We start from the raw sequence: 22,307 nt of genomic DNA, 5'->3' as shown, positions 1-22,307 counted from the left end.
GGCAGCTGATCAATGATTCTCTCTCATCCTTGATGTTTCTGTCCCTCTCTCCATCTCCCTTCCTCTCTCTGAAAATCAATAAAAATATGTATTTTTAAAATACCATCATTTTTGAGGGTTAGAGTTTGGACATCTGAATTTGGGGGGAAAAAACCAACATTTAGCCAACAGCAGATGATCTCCCTGGAGATGCTCTTGAGGGGATAGCCTCATTAGGTAGAGGAACTAGACTTGAAAAATATTTCAAGTCTAAGAATATTTTTTGGAGGATAAGGACCACACTTTGGGTTGCCCAGGGTCTCAGCCTGACATATGGTCAATTTCAGTACAGTCGCAGCCTCTGCATCTCTCCGTTGCATCTAAGTTGAACCATAGCCCCCAGTGGCCCAGGTGAGGTCAGGGACGCTGCGGCCAGCTTGGTAGGGACCCTGCTCATTGCCTGAGAAAGCCAGTGCTTGCACGCAGCAGTTAAAGAGAGTCTGGTCCTGAATCCTGTCACTTTGTGGCTAACTAGCCAAGGTATTAAACCTAAGCCTCGGTTTAATCATCTATAAAATTGGGGTTATAAATCTTGCCTCATAGAATTACTGGGAGGATCAAATGGGATAATGCACTTCCTGGCACGTAGGAAGTGCTCAATAAATGCTTATGACTATCATCAAATGTGGCTTCCTGCCCCTCTGTGTATGCAATGTCTTCCCCATCTTCTGTCCAGCGGGGGCCTCTATTAGTCAGGATTTAGTAGCCTGCAAAGAAGTAATTCCAAAATAGGGATAATACAGAAAAGACAGAAGTTTATTTCTTCTCCCATAAATCTAAACGGGTGACCAAGAGTAGAAAGTAGTTCCCCAGTGTCTGGTATCCAGACACTATCTTGTAATGCCCATACATGACCTTGACCTCATGGTCCAAGATGGCAGCATCCAAGTTCCAGGCAGTAGAATGAAGGAATAAAGGACCCAAAGGGTGCTTATAGCTATCTCTTAAGGAAAGTTCCTGAAGGCTGTTGTACTACCATGTCTGCTTATATGCCGTTGGCCAGAACATAGTCACATAGGTCCCCTTTACCTGCAAGGGAAGCTGGGAAATGCCGTCTTTATTGTGGACAGCCATGTGCCCAGCCATACATTGGCGGGTATATTCCTGTAGAAGGAAAGGATGGATATCAGAGACCTGCAGCAGTGTCTGCCCCAAGCCCCTGGCTTGTCCAGGCCAGCTGGGCAGCTGGGAGCCAAGTACCTGAGCACTCAACAACAGGGATGGGATTATGCTGCTTCTACTCATCCACCCACAGTGGCTTAGTCTGCAACTGGGAATGTGGGAACACTAAGGGCACTTGCATTAGCATCAGCAGTCGCTCCTCCATTCGTATCAAAACCCCTGAAATCACGTCGTGCCTCCACCAGTTTCTTCCACTGAAACAAGTCTGTCATTCCTGCCGGTCTGCAGGGAAGTTTACGGTGCCCTTCATGACGTCATAGAACTTTCATCAGTTCCTAGTGGCCTGCTGTTCTTTACCGTTTCCTTGAAGGTGCCCTTGAGTCTCCATAAAGCGTGTGTTTTCCATTCAGCACCATGCTCCTTGTTCCTTACGGCAGGTCCCGCACCACTTTGTATACCTTTGTTCACACATTGAGTCAAAACCTTTGGCCAGAACACAGTATAAGAAGGAGAGAGAGAGAAACCCCAGCAGAGTAAACAACCTAATAACAGAACACACGGCCATGGCCGAGCAAAAGCTCACTGGCTGAGGGTCGTCCCAGCCAGGCAGTGGCCAGGAGAGGAGAGAGAGTGCCCAGTGCAGTCCCCCAAGTCAGCTCTCGCTGCCTGAGAGCACAATTTAAGTAGCACTGACACGGGGCGGGGGGGGGGGGGGGGGGGGGGGGGGGGGGGCAGTTCCTCCTGAAAGGGGGCTGATGTGGGTGTGAGTGGGAGTTGACTGCAGCTGAAGTTGAGAGCCCACTGCTATTTCGGAAGGAGCCCAGTGTGGTTACTCGGGGAGCTGTAATTAAGAGCATCTATAATTTGATGAGTGGAAGCAGCCTCACATTTTATAGAGTAATTAAGTCTCACTGAGAGAGCAGCACACGGTGTTTCGGGGACCAGCAGCCCCTAAGGTTATTCCCCATTTACACTCTCAGCTCTAGTACATGTCCACCGATGCCGAGGCCAGGATGGTCCTCAGCCGCAGTCCTGGGAATACCCCCTGACCCTGCACGCTCCACCTCAAGCCTCCATCAGCGCCCAGGCCACTGCAAGAGCCCACAGACACAGCGGACACACGGCCGTGCGGTGCAGGAAAGGCTCAGCCTCCCTTCTGCTGCTCTCTGCAAAACTGCGGGCCAGGAGAAAGTTGAGTTTAATGCTCCCCACACTTCACAGGCTACATGGCCAGCCTCTGACTGAGCAGAGTGCAGCCCAGCTCTAGGTCCCTGATAGGGAGACTGAGGTCGGCTGGGGAGAAAGGAAGGGGTCCTGGGGAAGGCCTGCGTTTCTGTCTTGGCTCTCCCACTTTCTTTGACCTTGAGCAAGCCGCTTGACCTCCGAGACTCCGTTTCCTCATCTGTAAAATGGGAACGTGGCCCTGCCTAACTCATAAGCTCTTTATGAGGATCAGATGAGAGGTACGTTGTAAGCACATGCGGTTAGTTGTGAAGGGCACATGCGTGTGAGGATTGTCAGCCGCTCCCTGCATTCATTAAAACCTCTCAAAGTTCTTGGCTGCGTGAGGGGACTCAGGGGGCCACTCAGCCTGGTGTGAGTCATCAAGAATGAGGGCTGAGATAACCACAGCTGAAACCTTCTGTTCGGACAGTGAGGAGTATGGAAACCTTGTCGAATGAAGACCTGGATCCTTTGGCCATTTCCAAAATATCCAGTGGACTAGTTGAGAATATTTAGATTGTTCTGTGTGGGTCCCCGTCATAGCCAAGTGCCATACGGGTTGTTAGAGGTGGTAGGTCTCAGCTCAGTCTTTGGATAATTTTCCCCCCACCAAGGAAATGGCATCCGAGGAAGTCATGCGTTCTTGGTCCCTGGAGGCTTCAGAGCCTGGCCATCTCCCAGGAGGCTGAGTTCCCCCTTTCCTTCTCTGAGGTTCTGGGGGGTCCTGGCAGCCTCTCCCAGCCCCAGTCCCTGGTGCGTACCCTATACCTCTGAAGCCACCACTCGGAAACCACCTTCTTCAGTGCCTGTAAACACCAGCAAGGCCTATGATGCTCAGGGCTTGTTTGTTTGGTCTCTGCACTCAGCCCCACAGCCCTCCTTGTTCCGTCTCCTCACCTGAGGATTCTTGAGCCCTGGGCTCATGAACCCTCAAGCCCTTTGGGGGCAGCTCCAGAATCTCTGCCCAAGGTTTGGGTTTCAGTGTCCCTAACGCCCTCAGAAATGCCCCTGACAGGGGCAGTGTTAGCCCAGTGAAGGCAGAGTTCCTATTGGAGGGTGCTGGTGGGTGCCTCCAGCACATTCTCTCCTAAGGAGTGGCACCCAGAGCCCTAGGAGAGGAGGGGAGCAGGAGCTGGCTCCTGTGGCAGCACTCTGTGGCTGTTCCTGTGCACGTGCTTACAGACTTTTCCCACTGTTACATAACCGAGGTATATTTTCCCCCCCTTCTTATTTTAGATCCTGGTACCATCTGCCCTGCTTTTCATGCATCACTAGCTCCAGGCTGCAGGTTAGATCTGGCTTGGACACCCAGCTCTATCCCTCACTTGGTGAGAGACTTAGAGTTGTCTGTTTCCTTAGGTACAAAATGAGATTCTGGCTCCACCCTCCCTCCCTCCCAGGGCTGCTGTGAGAATCGGTGGGGAGGAAGGGGTGTACTGGCTGTGTAATGTGCTCAACTATCCAGATGTCCCTGGTTGTTACCTGGCAGCCTGAGCCTGGTGTCACCTGAGCTGGGGGGGTTGGGGGGGGGGTGAGGGGGGTCCTGCTTGCTCATGCCCACACCTGCACCAGGTTTGCCCAGCTTTGCGGAGCTGGGCCCTGTTTGAAATACAGGAAGTGAGCAGGCCACACAAGGGGGGGGGGCGGGTCTTTGGCAGGCCCCCTGCTGTGGGCAGCAGAGGCACAGCCCAAGCAGCTTGTGGCCGGCAAGGCCAGGCAGCCTGTCACCTGCTCACAGTGCCTCTTGGCCCAGGGTGGAATGTCAAGCACATGCGCTCTGTAGCAAGGCATTGTCAGGAGGTCAGTGCAGGCTGAAGGCAGCAGGCCATGGGTCCCAGGGACAGAGGTACTCCCGGGCAAAGTCTGGGGTGCAAGCTGAGCCTCACCTGAGGCCCCTCCCACAGTTAGAGGCTTTGTCTACTTGCTTTCCCTCCTCTTGCCTGAGGCACCAATCGAGGCCCTGGACTGAGAGCCACTGGCTGAAGGTCGCACCACAGGCGTGCAGAGCAGGACCGGCAGAGGGTGCTGGACGCTCTCCAGCCTCACAGGCCCTGAGGAAGATCAAATGAGATCACGAATGCTTGGTCCCTGGCCCAGGGACCTGCTGACTGGGAGACGGGAGTGTACGTTAAGGGCCCAGGCTAGTCCCACTGGCCTGAGGCAGTGGGAGAAACATCAAGCCTCAGTGACCCAGGGAATCCTTCCAAGCGGTGGATGCTGGAGACAGTGCTCCTACCCAAGGCAGCGCCTGGAGAGTAGGACTGGTCAGGGAGAGCCGGGTGGCAGCCTTTGGAAGGTTTTGTCTCTCCCCTCAACCCCACAAGAAGGGGCAGCTCTCCGCAGACAATCAGTGAGGGCCTAGGTGCCTGCTGACCCTGACCCACCTAGTTCCCAGGGCTGTTGGGGCCACGGGGTAAGTGATGGTGAACAGCAGCCCTCCGGGGACTGTGACACTAATAAATCACTTCCCCTCCTGGGAACCACCACCTCCGTTCTGCCCACCTCAGCCGGCTCCTGTGAGGATCAAAACCAGACTCTGCACCTCAGCAGGCACTAAGCTGCCAGAACGTGAATGGTAAATGTGAGGTTTTAATTAGCACTGAGATTATCTGGAGGGGAGGTTCTCTGGGGTTTTCAATCACAGGGACAAAAATTAAAACTCAGGCAGCCTGCAGGCCAGCCCAGCAGTTCCATCTTTCTCCTGGAGACCCCAGCAGACTTGGATGCAGCTTCTCCAGTGTTCATTTTCCTGCTGACCCCAGCTCTGAGCGGGAGACCATCTCCCCCGCCTGCTAGTTCCTAGCTATCTATGCATTCCTTTTCCTTTAATAAAATTAAGCATGAGCCCTAGCTGGTTTGGCTCAGTGGGTAGAACACTGGCCTGTAAAGTGAAGGGGTCCCGGGTTCGATTCCAGTTAAGGGCACATGCACAGGTTGCGGGCTCAATCCCCAGTAGGGAGTGTGCAGGAGGCAGCCGATCAATGATTCTCTCTAATCATTGATGTTTCTATCTCTCTCTCCCTCTCCCTTCCTACCAGAAGTCAATAAAATTTTTTTAAAAAATTAAGCATGAAAATAAAAGGTGTAAAAATGCAATTCTGCAAGGCAAACTCTGTGAGACAAAAGGATCTTATTGTTATGTAAACATGATGGCCATCAAATGTTCCTCTCGGGACTCTAGGGAATTTCAGACCTGCCTGCCCTCGCTGTCATCCCTGCAGGCCTCTCGGCCTCACCTTGCGGAAGGGAGCTGGGACAGGGCAGCCCTGGTTGAAGACAGGGGGCAAAGGGACAAAGGCAGGGAGCATTTGCTTGTTGTGGGATCTGCTTCCCCTTGGCACTGCCTGAGCCCCGTGGTCCCAGCTGCCGAGGTTCTTCTGCCTTCTCCTAGCATCAGCTCCACATTGAAGCCAGACAGCTACCAGAGCCGCGGGAACGCTGTTGCTAAAGGGCCTTGTGTCTTTGTGCCAGTGGGGACCACAAACCCTTTGAGAGACCGCAGGCTTGCGTGGAAGCTCCCAGCCGGAGCACAGGGTGTTCCGGCGGCAGGTGCAGGGCGCCCTCTCGTGGCAGGCATGGCCCTTCCAGGGAGGACAGAAGTGCAGGGCTGTGACTGGCGAGGCTTGACACTCAGGACCCTGTCCTGGGCCTGCAGCCACCTGGAGGAGGGTAGTGCCTGGTTTAGGTCTGAACATCCAGGCCCTGGGAAATTTCAAGGAGGGCAGCCTTCAAACCCAACTCCAAGAAATGATGACAGACAGCCTATCAGTGTCCTCACTTCTTAATTAAAAATAAGGCCACAGCCCTCGCCTGTGTGGCACCAGGAGGTTTGGGTTCGATTCCTGGTCAAGGGCACATGCCCGGGTTGTGGGCTCAATCCCTGGTAGGGAGCATGCAGGAGGCAGCCAATCGATGTTGTGCTCTTCCATCGATGTTTCTCTCTTGCTCCCCCTCTCCCTTCCTCTCTCTAAAAATCAATAAATTGTTCTTTAAAGAAAAGACCACAGCAGGAAGGCAGGCCATCAATGAAGGCTACCCTGAGCCCTACAGAACAGGTGTGTGTGTGTGTGTGTGTGTGTGTGTGTGTGTGTGCACGAATGTGTGTGTGAGTGTGAACACCACATGAGGTAGACAGAGACTTGCCCCACCCTGGGGGAGAGGGTGCCACAGTGCCTGGCCTTTGCACCATAGCTCCTGCCAAGGATGCCTCAGGGGTTCCACTCCAGGCAAAACTAATCAGACCCAAACCAGAAACCGCCCTCTTAGCCAAAGAGTACCTCTCACTTGGTCTGTCCTAAGTCTTAAAAGAGGTTGGAGAAATCTCCGATGTAAATCTCCACAACATCCCACCCCCTTCACAGTCAGTGCTGACCTGTGGCCACACACACCGGCACCAGGGACATGCAGAAAGGTGCACCGTGGGCACATGAGGCTCAGGCGAGGTCACAGAGCTCAGAGGACTCCGCTGGACCCAGAGCGCCCTGGAACACAGAATGGGAAGCAGTTCCACAGCAGTGACAGGAACACGTGACCTGGACCATTCACAAGCAGTAAAAGGATTACTCATGTATCCTCTTGGGGTTGCAAATTCTTTGTGTACGAAAGAAAAGAATCTGTTCCCTTACTCCTGAGGCTGGCTTAAGGATCAAATGAGCTGAATTTTTTGAATGGGGTTTTGGCTTAAAATGTAAAAGATTAGGTTTCTGTTTTATAATAAATCTATTTTTAATATAAAGATATTTCCCCCAAATCTTTGTATGAAATTAACTCCAGAAAGACAGATGCACCATGTTTGCCCTGAAGTTTAGGGGCCCTGCCCACCACTCTGCACCCAATGGAAGAGGCCCAAGCCACTCACTGTGCACCCGAGTCAGGCTGGGCTACCCATTTCGGTTGATATTAAAACTGGTAGTGGGTCCTCCTGGGATGGTGGACAATCCACAAGTGGGTAATGAAAAGGTCACTATGCTCCTTCCTTCCCCCTTCCCTCCCTCCCTCCCTCCTCTTCCCTCCCACCGGGGCTCCCGACAGAGGCCAGCTAGACACTCCTCAGTGTATGTAGATCCTGTCGGAGATGGCTCCAGGCATGTGGGTCATGATCTGCATTCGCAGCCACCAGTAGTAGTCCATGGGATGGTAGCGGGTGTAGGGGTTGGCGGCCGTCAGGGCGTGGGTGACAGCGTCGATGACGGGGGTGGTGTCGGTGGAGCCACTGTTGCAGTAGGTCTCCATGGCGGCGATCTTCTCATCAAAGTACTTCTTGCCGTAGTCCTTGCGCACCACCTCGGGCAGCTCATCCCACATCTTATTGGCGATGGCCTGGATGCGCTCGGCGCTGTAGAGGCTGGTGGCAGCGATGAAGTTGCCGGGTTCCACCACACAGACCTTCACACCCAGAGGGTGCATCTCGTAGCGCAGGCAGTCAGAGAAAGCCTCCACCCCGAACTTGGTGATGCAGTACGGGGAGCGGGACGGGTTGGCCATGCGGCCCAGCATGCTGCTGATGTTGACCACACGGCCTACAGAGGAAGACAGCAAGCACTGCTCAGGGGGCACTGCCTGGGGGGTGAAGGGATGGTGGTGGCAGAGGGCCTGGGGCCTGGCATGTTTCCAGAGACCTGGCTAGAACCTGGCCTCCTGGCCCCTGATACTTAGTTCGCTGCCTGCCAGGCTGGGGCCCAGCCTGCACCACGCAAGGTCCAAGGGCCTTCTCATTCATAGTCAAGGCCAGCTCAGACCCACACATCAGTATCAACATCCCTGGCACTTTCCCGGCAGCCAGCTGTGCTGGGCAGGTCAGAGGGGAAGAAATGAGTGAGAAGCAGAGCTGCACATCAGGAGGGCACAGTAAAACGCACAAAACACAACTAAGCTGTGTCTCACCTCCCACGTTCTCCCACTGTATTTCCCCTCAAAATGCTACTACCTGGCAGTGCTGTTGGCAAGCAGGCAGGGGCAGGGGCAGGGTTCTGAACCTGACTTCAGGGCTGGGACATGTGGGCAGAGTCTTGGGCACTGGGAGAGAGTGATGACCTCGAGAGGCTCTCCCACAGGCCCAGGCTGGGTGTGCTAGACCACAGCTTCTCCCAGCCCTGGGGGCATGGAAGAGGCGGAGCCCATCCAGACTGACAGCCCAGGCAGACCTGGGACCCACTCACCCTGGGAGTGCACCCAGGAAAAGGCACAGCCCCATCCTGGGCACTGTGGGAGGCTCGTTTCAGAAACCTCTGCGTTGGAAGTCACTGAAGGGCTGCAGTCTTCTTCTGAAATCCTACAGCACCTCTGGCTCCATCCTGTCATTGCTGGGAGCTTGGGGTAGATCACATGGGTCTTCCCCTTTTTGCCATAATGGTTTGCTCTTCTAGGGAGGACATCTGAATCGGTGATTTCTTGGTGGTTTACTTACACTGGCTACCTAACATGGTTTGGGCATGTTGTCTGTACACAAGGGTGGCGATTTCTCCAGATTAGGTTCCCAGAGTGGGATTTGCTGCAGTGACGGCTCTACTTTCTGAAAACCACACATCCCTTTCCGCCTGCCAGGCCACGCCTCCTCCGCTCAACACCACCCGCAGGCCCTCGCACGGGCCCTGGGAGATGCTGGATCTGCTGAGACCTATTCCCATTCCGAGCAAAGATGAAAAGGTGGGGCGGGTCCAGCGGTCAGGAGGAAGGTCCCTTTCCAACTCACCTTTGGCCCTGCGGATGAGGGGGAGGAAGGATTTTGTCGTCCGCACGGTGCCCCAGAGGTTCACTTCCGCCACCTCCTTGTAGGTCTCCATGCTGGTGAACTCCACCTCCCCGAACGTGGAGATGCCCGCGTTGTTGACCAGGCCCCACATACCTGGATGCGAGGGTACAGAACGGAGGTCACCATGTGGGCTGGATCACCCAGCAGCCTGCAGCCCGTCCCCCTCCTCACTTTCAGCTTTTTCCCCATGACTTGCCAGCTTTGTGCCCAAGGCTCTTGGGACACCTTCTAGAGCAGTGGTTCTCAACCTTTCTAATGCCACAACCCTTTAATACAGTTCCTCATGTTGTGGTGACCCCCAACCATAAAATTATTTTCATTGCTACTTCATAACTGTAATTTTGCTACTGTTAATGAATCGTAATGTAAATATCTGTGTTTTCCGATGGTCTTAGGCGACCCTGCTAGCGGTTCTCGTGACCCACAGGTTGAGAACCGCTGCTGTAGAGCCTAAGACCATCGGAAACTTTGTGCCGACCTGGCCCACCTTTGTGTACACCTGGCCTGTGCAGGTAGAGAACACCCCTCAGCCTTGTGTGGTCCCACAGGTGCAGGGTCGGAGCAAATGGACACTCACCCCAAATGCTTTCATTGACTATTTCCAGTAAAACCAGCAAAGGGACAACTGGCTTTTATAGACACAGAACGCTGGTGCTAGAAGGCTCCTGGAGGTCATGTAGTCTGATCACCAATTTCAGAAACAGGGATACGGAGGCCCTGGGGAAAGGACTGGCTGCCGTGAGCCCAGTACGTTAGCGGCAGAGCCTAACTGGGGAGGGGGCAGTGAGGAGGCAGCCGCATTTTGCACACCCTCTTTGAGTTCGGTTTTTTGGGGTGCAAAGACTGGATGGGCTAGAGCCTCAGGACAGAACAGGGCCCTGCCTCTTTCTTATGGAAACCCTCAGGATTCAGTCTCTCCCAAGGCGCAGCCTCAGGGAAGCGCTGCTGCGGGGGGGGGGGGGGGAGCGGTAGGGGGTGGGCTGCCCCTTGCCTGTGGGAACTCTGGCCCAGCCTGCTTTCTGAGTTCATCATGGAGTTTGTGTAAATGACAGAGTAATTGGTCTCTGGCTGCTCCCTTCCGTGCTACCCAAATTAAAGCTTCATCAACTGACCTTCTCCTTCAATTATGGGAAATTAAGGACATTTATTAGGGAAAGGAAATTGCTGGTTAACAAAGTGCTCATGAAGTTCTCACTCCCACTCCCCATCGAAAGCTAAAGCCTGGCTCTCAGGTCTTACCAAGGACCTTGCAATGACTCAGCCACTACCACCCCCCACAGCTGCCGTCCCCTCCCCTCGGCCAGCCCTGCAGATTCCACCATCCCCTCCCCTCCTCTTCCCAGGAGGCCTCTCTCAGCCCCTGCCAAGGCTGACACTTCACTCTGCACCATCCTAATTGTAAGCCATCAATCCTCTCTCCTTTTTGCAACTTCAACTCTTCTGTTGTTCCTGTCTCCTTCCCTTCAACGTCGTACACATTAGGTGCTTAATAAATGTTGGAGAGGTGAATACAAATGCCATGTCTCCATATCCTAAAGAACCTTCTCTTTACATGCTACTCCCTCGTGTTATTCTCTGCTCCCCTTCCCTCCGAGGCCAGTCTTCTGAGAACACAAGCTACCCTCCCCAGTTTCCCATTTCCCTGCCATTCTGGGCCCCAGCCCTACCGCTGGCTGCTCTGGGTATCAAGGGTGCCACATGCTAATGATGCCCCTTGTCTTCACTCTCAACTTCTCCACAGTATGAGTGCTCCTGACACTCACTCCTCCCTTGGCGTTAATAATATCCAAGCGTCTCCTCCATCCTCCCTGCCACCTTTCTTCTACCTGCCCCACTAAGATACAGGTGTCCCCAATGTCCTGTCCTAGACCACCTTTCCTCAAACTATACTCACTGCTGCCCAGCCAGTGTGTCTGTGGTTGAGCATTGACCTATGAACCAGGAAGTCCCGGTTTGATTCCCGGTCAAGGCACATGCCCAGGTTGCAGGCTTGCTCCCCAGTGGGGGTCGTGCAGAAGGCAGCCGATCAATGATTCCCTCTCATCATTGATGTTTCTATCTCTCTCTCCCTTCTTCTCTGAAATCAATAAAAAAAAAATACATATTTTGCCCTAACCAGTTTAGCTCAGTGGATAGAGCATCGGCCTGCAGACTCAAGGGTCCCAGGTTCGATTCCGGGCAAGGGCATGTACCTTGGTTGCGGGCACATCCCCAGTAGGGGGTGTGCAGGAGGCAGCTGATCGATGTTTCTCTCTCATCGATGTTTCTAACTCTCTATCTCTCTCCCTTCCGCTCTGTAAAAAAATCAATAAAATATATATTTTTTAAAATACATGTTTTTAAAAACTACACTCAGTGCTTAGGCAGCCTCATTTTCTTTATGTTCATGGAATTTTCCAGCTGCTTTGTGTTCGACTCATATGGGACAGTATCACACAACCTAAAATAATCTTTCTTCCCTCTAACATCAATGACATCTGACACTGATACCCAAAAAGGTTTACTTGAAGTTGGCCTGTGAAAGCACACTGTGCCTGGATGATAAGCAGCGACAGTGTGTGGACCCAGGAGTCTCTGGAGGCCTCATGACATTCCTGCTGGTCTGGTGACAGCTGTGCTCCGTGTGGAGGGTCCGATTTACCCCTCGGCAGTCAAGGCTCTGTCCTAGCCCCAGTCCCCTCCTCCTGACAGGCACTTTCACCCTAACCACACCAACATATCAAGTTCCCAGCTGCCCAGCCCTGCCCCTCCTCCTTGTTAATAGCTTCACTTTAATGTTTGACTCCTCCAGCTTCTTCATTTCTCCCCCATCTAATGAGTATTGTTAACATTGCTGATAAAGATCAAAAGGACGGCTGCCAGGCCCTGAACCAAACATTTTGCATCTACTAATTCACCTGCTCCTCACAGCCGACCTATAAAGTAGCTATTAAATTGTCCCGTATCTGAGTGAGGCAACTGAGGCTCAGAGTGGAGAAGCATCTGCTCAATGTCACCCAGATAACATGTGGACAGGATGGATTTGGACCCAGCCTGCGTGAGGACAAAGCCCTCAGGCTTAACCTTGTGCTGTGACTGGCTTCCTCTCATGTCCCTAGAACCGGCGTCTTCTATCCTGTTTCCACGGCATAGTTTGGGTCCTGTATTCCTGGGAAGCTTCTCCCAGGTCTCCCTGTCTTAGTCTCTCTCCTCCGCCTCCATCCTGATCCAACCGCCTCAGCCCGCGTCTCCTCTCAGTCATGTCCTGCTCCGAAGGTTCCCTTCCCTAGTGGGGTATGTGAAGTATTTTCCAGGCTTCTCTCACCCACTTCCACTCCCTTTCAAGTACTCTGCCTTCTCTGAACAGCCTGCCATTCCTCTGACATCAGGGCCCCTCCCACCTCTGCTGCTTCCTGGCCCTGCTAAGGCCCCCACCCCCCACCCCTCAGTCTGAGAGCAGCTTTTCGTTGAAATGCTGCCCTTGCTCCTGCAGCAGCCAGATCTAGGTATGAGCACTGGATGGCTCCCAAAGCACTTTTCCCACTTCACAGATGGGCAAGGTGAGGCCCACACAGGTGAATATACAACCCTCCTACTTCTAGTAAGAGGTGAAGCTCCCAGTAAATCCAGTCTTCTCACTCCCAGACCCAGGGTGTCCCAGATACTAGGGCCTTCCCTGCCCGTGGCATAATACCTCCAGTGCTATAACCGTTCCTCACCAGCTTCCACTTGGCTGGCCACCAACCACACACTCCTCCTACCAGGCTGAACCCTTTCTGGTGCTCAGTACACTACCAACTACACACCAAGTACTCACTCAGTACATGTTTACTGACTGGGAGGTAAGTGGTTTCAAGATCAGACATGCTCACAGCCTGCCGCTGGCCCACTCCCTCGGCCTTTCCCTGAGGAGAGGGGGTCACAGGCTCCAGATGCCCAGTCCCTCGGAGTCCTGCTGGGGAGCAGAGGGGCTGGTGGCAGATGGCTCAAAGTTCTAATCAGACAATCCCCTTCATCTTACCTCCCCCGCCCCCCCGCCACCCCGCAGGCTGGCTCCCCTGGCTTTGGCAGCAACTGTTCCATAGAGCCAGGGTGAAGGGCACCAAACTCGCATCAAAATGTGCTGTCCGCCGAAACCGGTTTGGCTCAGTGGATAGAGCGTCGGCCTGCAAACTGAAAGGTCCCAGGTTCGATTCCGGTCAAGGGCATGTACCTTGGTTGCGGGCACATCCCCAGTAGGGAGGTGTGCAGGAGGCAGCTGATCGATGTTTCTAACTCTCTATCCCTCTCCCTTCCTCTCTGTAAAAAAAATCAATAAAATATATATTTTTTTAAAAAATGTGCTGTCCATTCGTCTCCTGGGAGCTTCCTGCCTGGGCAGAGGGAGAGTCAGAAGCACCACCCCTTTAGGAACCACAAGCTAGTCTGAAAGCTCTGGGAGGGCGCCACCTGGAGTTCAAAGACAGCATTGCCGGGAAAAGGGGAGAATTCCAGCTGTTCTACCTACCAGGATGACAGCCCCGGAGGGAGGGAGGGAGAAAGGGGGGGGGGGGGGGGAGGGGGAGGGGAAGACCTGCACAACCATATATGTCACAGATTTATTTTCTTTTCAGACCTAAAGACCTCCAAATATGTTCCCTTCCCCCCCAAAGCAGACTGGGTTAAGTGAGGTCACGTTGAGTAGTTTATCAACCCTCACTGAAATGGGTCATCAGGAAAAGCTTTATGCCTCAGGGATGGTGCTGGGGTTTGAGCGCCTCCCCCTTGTGGCTCTGGATTCACTCTGCCTTGTAGGTAAGGCTAACTGCCCAGGGAGTGGAAGCGGACAAGGACCGGGGCCCTGAGCGCCCCAAGACCTGGAGCAGCTCCATTCTATGCTCAGGTCTACAGCGATGATTCCTTTACACGGGCATTTTAAATCACTACACACCACAGGCCAGGATGAGTGGCTTCATGGTGCTGACTGCAGCTGTTTCCCTCCCAGTGGTTTACAAAGGCCACATCCCAGCTGCCAGGGAAGGCGGGAGGGGAGGATTCGCCGAGGGGGCAGGGCTTGGGGGGAAGCAGGCTGCACCTTTGGACTGGTAATCATCCTAACGGATCCCTCCTGCCTTTTCTTGATGGGACAGAAGCCCTGGTCTGCCTGTTAATTACTAAACCGATGTTCGGGAACTCACAGGCCTCTCCTCAGAGAGCAGGGGGGCCTGGGGATGGCCTGCTGTGGGGTGGGGGTGGCACTGGGCCGACACAGTGACCAGTCAGTGACAGGCTGGCCGCCAGAGCAACAGCTCCTCTGACAGCCTCACAGCACAGGGGCTTCTGAGGAGCCGCTGGGGCCGCAGCATGTCCCCTGACTGATGATGCTCAGCACAGTGCCCGGCACTGGCCCTGGTCACCCCACTCTTCCTTCCCGCTACCAGCAACCGAAGTCACTGCTCAGGAGAGCTGTCCCCAGCCCATTCTGTGGGGGAGCAGAGAGCTGAGGCATAGCCTTCCTGCCTGGGCTGTTGGGAAGCTCAAAGGTGAATGTCATAGATGAAGTGAGGAGACCGGACTGGCTTCCCCCCGCAGCACCATCACCACTGCGTTCTACGTGAATGGCGTCCCCTCCCCTCTGTTGTACCACAGAGCCCCTCCCATCAAGGCCCTCGTGGGCTGAACTGGGAGGACACGTGAGTCCTTATGTTACGGAAACCTTCAGCATCATGTGCCCCTGTTGGCGACTGTCCCCCAAACTTCCTGTCCCTTTAGCTTCTGGGGCCACTATACCCAACCTCTCTGACAGTTGTGTCTCTCCCTTCTCTGGCACCTAATTGCTCATGTTCCCCAGCAGACCCTCCTGGCCTCTCTCCCACTCCTAGTCTCACCTCCAACCCTGGACACCTGAACTCCAGCCCAGATACTCCCCCAGGGTGTCCCTTGGGCACTTCAGCATCTCCACACCCCTCAACTCCTCCATGAGGTGTACCAGGTGTCCAGGAGAGAGGCCTCTTGTCTCTCCCTCGTCCCCACATGCATGTCACCAAGTCCAGCCAGCTGTGTCTTCTCAATACTTGAATCTGATCCTCCTCTTTCCCAATACTCATGGCCCTAGTTCAGGACTCTTATTCCCACGCTGTCACCACAGCCCCCAGGGCAAGCTTTCACGAGTATGACCAGGTCATTCTCCTCAGGGAAATCCCCTCAGTCGCTCCTACTGCCCTCAAGAGAGTGGCCACCTCCCTTGCCTGGCACCCAGGCCCTGGACCAGCTCCCTTCCAACCTCATTTGCTGCTGCCACTTCCACCAGACCTGACCCCTGACTTGTCCTCCCCTGGCACACCTTGTGCGCTTCCCACCACTATTCACGCTCCCCCTCCTCCTGGAATGCCCTTCCCAGCGCTCTGCCACAGTCTGCCCTAATGGACCCCTTCCTCACCTCACCCCAAGACTGGGCTATGTCCCCCTCTCCTGTGCTGCTCCCCGAGAGAGGACATAGAAATCACCTGAGTCAGCCTCCCCCCCGCCCCCCGCCTCCCCAATAAACTGTGAGGTCCTCAAGGACAGGGACAGGGACTATGTCTTGGCCATCTTTGTGTTCCCAATACTTCGGCCCACCACCTGGCTCCGAGTGGGCATTCAGAGGGCATTGGCTGAATTGGCCTGAACAGAGCACATCCATTCATCACTCCTGTAGATTCTGAAATCACCTCTGGCTTTATTTCCCATTCCCTGATTGTGTTTAATTCAACCCACTTCCGCCTCCTGTGCAGGAGGAAGAGCTTGAAAATAAAGAAAGCAGTCTTTTGGCAGGATACCAGCAAATAGAGGGTGGTGTTTAGAAAGGGCTCCCGTGCAGTACCCCACTGCCCCCAGGGGCCCCCTACCTTTCTCAGGGTCCACCAGGCTCGAGCGGACAATCTCCACCGCTTTCTCCACCTCCTCGGCTTTGCAGACGTTGAGCTGAACAGTTCTCAATCGATCACTCTTCAAGCTGTCCAGTTCCTTGGCTCCAACATCCCCTTTGTCCTGGGAGGAGAGAGGAGCTGCTTCACGCCCCTGCCTCTAGGACGAGGACCAGAGCCCAGGCAGGGAGCTGCCCAGTCCCGGCCTAAGCCTGGGGCTACTCACAACTGCAGGCCCGCCTGGCCTAATCCCTGAGCACTGATGGTGTACCAAGCACCAAACGACGTGCCACAGACACAACCACGAGCCCCTAAATCCTCACCGGCAGGGTCATTCTCTAAGCAGAAGTACAAGGGGAGACACTCAGGAGTGGAGCACAAGTCTCGCCTCTCAAAACGCCCCTCCCCCCAGCTGTTGTTCACATGTGTATGTGAGCCCAGGGTTGCTTAGATTTTTAAACTTGTAATTGGGATTTCTGCATGAAAGCTCCTAATTTTTTAAGTGTTGGCAACTTATTTGGATTTTCTAAAAAAAAAAAAAAAAAATACGTGGCCAAAACACATCCACCCGCCACCTGTGACCAGCAGGCTGCCCGTTTGCCACCTCTGTTCTAAGCCGAGGCCCTGAAACCTGGAAGTTGGTAAGTGGCCAGGGCCAAGCTCTGCTGCCAGTTTGGCCACTAACCAGGCTCTGTGCACTCAGGTGCATCCCTCAACAGGTGCCCGGTTTTTCCAGCTGCCGTTAGTCATAACGACATCGCCGCCTGTCCTGACCTGCTCAGGTTAATGGAACGAGGAAATTGCACTTTTAAAAGCCCATGAAATGATAAAGCACTATGCAAATTCAGGTGTTATTACACATGAGAAAAGTATCGCTCACTCAGCAAACATGTCTTGGGCCTCTGTGCTAAGTATTTTGCTAAGTACTGGAGACACAAAAACAAATATCTCAGCCCCTGTTCTCAAAGAGTCACGTTAGGGAAGGAGGCAGATGAGTAAGCACACAGTACAGGGAGTATTTGCTGCAGGAAGCCTCGTGGGAGGTGGGGGGGCTGCACAGAGGTGGGGTGAGCAGGGGAGGCTTTTCAAAGGCACTGACAGCGGAAGACACGGCCAGAGGTGAGAGGGTGCTGCCAGAAGCCACGGCAGGGGGAGCAGAGGCCTGAGGACGCTGTGGACATGAGGCTGAGAGGTGGGCAGGGGTCTGTGTGGGCAGCTGCTCGGGGGTTTGAATAGAAGCAGATGTCATTTATTGGGCATTTACTGCGCTTCCCGTTGTGCTGGGCACTTGACATGCGTTATCTCGTTAGCCCTCACATCAGGGGCAGGCTGCATTATCACCTCCATCTGTCTATGCCCCATATTTTCACAATAGGCATGAGCTACAAACGAGGTGAAAATTAAACACTCAGTCATCACTTAATTGGCAGTGATTTCCTCCATGGTGCAGGGAGCAGTGACGCATCTCACACGAGGACAGGAACAGCTGCCAGAGGATGAAGTGATAAGAGGAATGCCCACGCTCAGCCCAGGCTTGCCCGGGGCACAGACAGCTGGCACTGAACCAGTGGCAGAGCAGAAAGCACAAGGCGGGTCAGCATGTCGGTGGAGGGTTCTCTACGGGGTAGTCTGAGTCTCGTGGAAGTGGTTTGAACGAGGAGGACTCGAACCCCAGGACCGCAGTTCAGTGTCAGAGGGATGCACGGTCAGAGGAGAGAATGGTGCAGGGGCCGTGTCAAATGGGGTCAAAGGTGAAGGAGATCATCATTCTGGAGAGAAGACGATGGCAAGGGAGCCAGCTGGTCCTACGCAGCCCAGCAAACAGAACCAGGGCCAAGAAGGCAAATCGGGCTCACAATGAGGAGTGACTTTCGGAGTCCAGAGAAGGCACGGCCTGCTCAGGCGGTATTCAGACAAGGATGGTGGAGGTGGGGCTGGGACAGGATGGGGAACGTGGTGCACAGAAAACCCCTCCTCTAAGATCTCTTCCACCCCTAAACTGCCATCCTCTCCAGGGAGCCCACCCCCCGTTCCCAGTGTCCCTCTGAAAAAGCAACATGCTTGAGTCTCTGCGCACCCTGGCACCAGGAATGGCAGCGACACCCAGAGTCATGTCTGCACAGAGCAGCCAGGTGAGGCTCGATTCGTGCAAGGCTTGACTCTGAGCCCCCTGGATGTGCCACCTTCCCAAATGACACGGCAGGTGCTCCATCTACAGAGGGGCAGCCACGCCTGCGGTTTCTGCTGCCATTTCCTCAGAGGGCTCCAGAAGAGAATTCCCCGGGGACGCCACCTTCGAGGCCAGAGGCTGGAGGGGCGGGTGCCACAGACACCTCTCTTTTCCACACACAGCACACGGGCACCAGGAAAACATGACTTGTTTTCGTGCAGTCTTCATATCGTGGCCCTCAAACGCCCCTCGAGCTGAGCCCAAGCACTCTGTGTCTCTGAGGGGGAGCTGACATCAACTTCCAATAGGATAGATTCCAGCTGAGTTGCACGAGAGATACCCGAGTGTCCTTTCCTCTTCCTGGTATCTTTCAGTAACTCCTGGACCCGACCCCTGACCTCTCCCCGTGCCTCTGGCCAGCATGGAGCCAAGGCTCCCGTGTCCTCGGGGAACCCCCTCACCTCGGTCAGGGGGTCCACATGGACTTAGGTTGGCAGCTTGGCAGCTAAGAGCTTTCTCTCAAAGGAAGCTGGGGGTTCGTCTCACAGCCCACAGCTTCAGGCTCAGCAATTCAGGCCCCCAGGAGGGAAGCCCCACCTTCCTACCTTCACCTGACAGACCTCCTCAGGAGTCCTCACTCATCTCTAGGCAGCCTGCGCACCCTGCTCCTGACAGCCACCTCCACAGCGAAAGGGACTGTTGTCTTGCCCCAGCTGTTCAAAGGAAACCTTTCCCAACGGCCCTCAGCCTGCAGGCTGCAGACTAGGCGGCCCATCCCCATCCTCAGGCCCAGGCCGCACTGCCTAGGCCACACCGCATCCCTGGCTCCACATCTGTCTGCGGCTCAGAGACGAGCTTTCGGTCCTGCTGTGTTGGTACCTTTGTAAAGGGGCAGTGCCTTCTGTCACTATCCCTTTAAACTTCATCTGTAAGCTATGTTTTCCACACCTGGATGCAATTTCAGGCAAGTCTTACAGTGTTTCCACTCATTCTCAGATAATAGAGAGACTCTTTGTTTTGGCACAAAGAGTCCAGTTCGGTCTGCTAATCAGGTAACTCCAACCCAGCGTGGGTTGAAAACCCAAACCCTCCCTCAAACTTGTATCCAGTTTAGAGCCTGCCCTGCCGCAGGCCTGATGGAGTGTGGGAAGCCAGTGTGGGACGCCAGGCAGCAGGGGCAGAGGTTGTCTTTCTCACTATGTTCTAGGTCCTTCTCCTCTCTTATTCCTTAATCTCAGACCCTCCCAGGGTTGGATCCAGAGGCTGACAAATGAGGGAGCAAGACTACAGTCTTCTGAGGGTGGTGCCCTGGCTGGCCCTCCCTCCCTGGGGCACTTTTGTGGGTTCCGAGAAGATCCCTCCCCTGGAATCTCCTGTGCCCTTCCTTCCTCCTACTGTGCATCTTCTCCTTCAGCCAGGGCTTCCGGGAGCCACCCCTCTGGTCCAGTCGCATGGACCCTCTCAGAGTTTCACTGGGCAGGTGCCCTTAAGACAGTGGTCGGCAAACTCATTAGTCAACAGAGCCAAATATCAACAGTACAACGATTGAAATTTCTTTTGAGAGCCAAATTTTTTAAACCTAAACTTCTTCTAACGCCACTTCTTCAAAATAGACTCGCCCAGGCTGTGGTATTTTGTGGAAGAGCCACACTCAAGGGGCCATGTGGCTCGTGAGCCACAGTTTGCCGACCACGGCCTTAAGATGATCCCAGGAGCTCTCCCATTATCCACATCAGGTTCAGGCAACAGTGTCCTGCTCAGGCAGAAGGACAGCCCTTCCCCTATGCCAGTGGTCAGCAAACTGCAGCTCTCGAGCCACATGTGGCTCTTTGGCCCCTTGAGTGTGGCTCTTCCACAAAATACCACATGCGGGCGCACACACGTACAGTGCGATTGAAACTTCGTGGCCCATGCGCAGAAGTTGGTTTTCGGCCTGGGTGAGTCTATTTTGAAGAAGTGGTGTTAGAACACTCAAGGGGCCTAAGAGCCGCATGTGGCTCGTGAGCCGCGGTTTGCCGACCACTGCCCTATGCAGCTCTCTCTGCACTGCTTCCAGAAGAGCCACTCTGGCCTCTTTCTTGGGCCTTGCAACTTCTTCTGGTAAACATGAACACACCATTCTGTGGCCTCAGACTCCAGGGCACAAATGGTAAGCTCTCCAAGGAGTTCTTTTGAAACCAACTTCATTTTACTTGAGACCAGACGGAAAATACCACAGCACACTACCAACTCTGTCCAACCTCTCCGCCTCCAGCACCTCAATGTGTTACAGCAGTGAGACAGGTGATGGGCTAATCCTGGCAGAAAGGTTTCACAGTCTCCCAGCATTTATTGTTAGTGCTCTAGCACCTCAAGGCGGGGTGTAAGGACACTCAGCACTTGTTACATGTGAGCATCTTGTCACACGTATGACAAACACTGTGATGAGAGAAGCAAGCCTAGGGTGTTGTACTCGTTACAGGAGAAGCAGCAGGAGGAGCTAGCAGAGAAGATAGAGAGAAAGGTGTCCACAAAGTCAAGAAACAAAGTGTTACAAACAAGAGTAGTATGGTCAAGTCGGCTGGTGGGTTGAGTATGGCATGGTCTGGGAAGTGACCAACGGATCTGGCATCCTTGACAAAAGCCGCATCAGAGGCATTCAGGGCCCCTCCTGGTCTGGTCCTGCCCTCCTTTCCCAGCTCATCTCCTCTTCTTCCACGAGTTCCACGAGGGCACTGGGCTTCAGCCACGTCAGATCACTGGCAGTGTCTGGATATGTCACCTCCATCCATCACAGGGAACTCCTGTTTGTCCTTCCAGATGGCGATGAGATGCTACGTTGGCCCATTGAGCCTTCCTTATGATCCCGGAGAGAGGCAGGAAAAGAAGATGGGGGTGAATGTGGTAAAGGGTGTGTTCAGTTTTAAAGAGGGAAGAAAGACCTCACTAGGAAGGTGACATTGGAAGGAGGTGAGAGAGCAAGTCTTGAAGAAATCTGGGGAAGAGGAGGCAGCCACGCCAAAGCCCAAGGAGGGTGTGTTAAACAGCAGGAGGCCTCTGTGGCTGCAGCCTCCTGAGTGAGGGAGAGGAGTGTGAGGTGAGAGTGGCAGGGCGGGGGGCGTCAGGAGAGGAATATAAGGTTTTGTATCAGAGAAGGAGCCCAGAAATATAAACCCTCACATGGTTTTTTTACAAGGACCATTCAATGCAGGAAAGGACAGTCTTTTCAGAAATGGTGCTGGGGAAACTGGATATCCACATGCAAAAGAATAAAGTTGGGCCTTTACCTAACACCATATACAGAAATTAACTCAAAATGGATCAAGGACCTAAATGTAAGACCTAAACAATAAAACTCTTAGAAGAAAACATAGCACAAAAGCTTCATGACATTGGATTTGGCAATGATTTCTTGGATATGACACCAAAAGCATAGGTAACAAAAGAAAATAGGCAAACTGGACTTAATAAAAATTTTTAAATTTTGTACATCAAAAGACACTACCCTCAGAGTAAAAAGACAATACCCAGAATGGGAGAAAATGTTTGCAAATCATATATAACTGATAAGGAATTAATATCCAGAATATATAGAGAACTCCTAAAACTCAACAACAACAAAACAACCCAATTCTAAAATAGGCAAAGGACTTGAATAGACATTTCTCCAAAGAGGATAGTATGAATGACAAATGCACATGAAAAGATGCTCAACATCACCAATCATTAGGGAAATGCAAATCAAAACTACAATGAAACATCACCTCACCCATATTAGGATAGCTACTATCTAAAACCAGAAAACAAGTATTGGCAAGGACGTGGAGAAATCAGAACCCTTGTGCACTGTTGATGGGAGGTAAAACAGTACAAGTGCTGTGAGAAACAGTTCGACAATTCCTCAAAAATAATAAAAATAGAATTACCACATGACTTGAGTATTTCTACATCTGGATATATGCCCAAATGAATTGAAAACAGTATCTTGAGAGATATTTTACACCCATGTTCACAGTAGCATTATTCACAGTAGCTAAAATGTGGAAGCAACCCGAGCGTCCATTAGCAGATGAATGGATAAGTAAAAGGTAATATATACATACAATGCAATATGATTCAGCCTTAAAAAAGAAATTCGGTAAGGTGTTACAACATGGAC

General features: G+C 53.3%; 1 protein-coding gene across 4 annotated transcripts in view; it reads right to left on the bottom strand.

Annotated features, from left to right (window-relative positions):
- Window positions 1–7,098: 7,098 nt before the first annotated feature.
- The window catches only part of BDH1 (3-hydroxybutyrate dehydrogenase 1), a 29,055-nt gene continuing 13,846 nt past the window's right edge, over window positions 7,099–22,307 (bottom strand). For all 4 annotated transcript variants that reach the window (XM_008151623.3, XM_054713850.1, XM_028160749.2 and 1 more), the window contains 3 exons: window positions 15,982–16,123; window positions 9,077–9,229; window positions 7,099–7,904 (listed from right to left, as the gene is read on the bottom strand). In XM_008151623.3, the coding sequence (XP_008149845.2) occupies window positions 7,435–7,904; window positions 9,077–9,229; window positions 15,982–16,123 (765 nt within the window). In that variant the 3' untranslated portion in view covers window positions 7,099–7,434. The remainder of the gene's footprint in view (window positions 7,905–9,076; window positions 9,230–15,981; window positions 16,124–22,307) is intronic.

Source organism: Eptesicus fuscus, chromosome 3 (assembly GCF_027574615.1).
Source record: "Eptesicus fuscus isolate TK198812 chromosome 3, DD_ASM_mEF_20220401, whole genome shotgun sequence".
Lineage (NCBI taxonomy): Eukaryota > Metazoa > Chordata > Mammalia > Chiroptera > Vespertilionidae > Eptesicus > Eptesicus fuscus.
The sequence above is the reverse complement of the archived record's forward strand: the minus strand, read 5'-3'. Positions and strand labels throughout refer to the sequence as shown.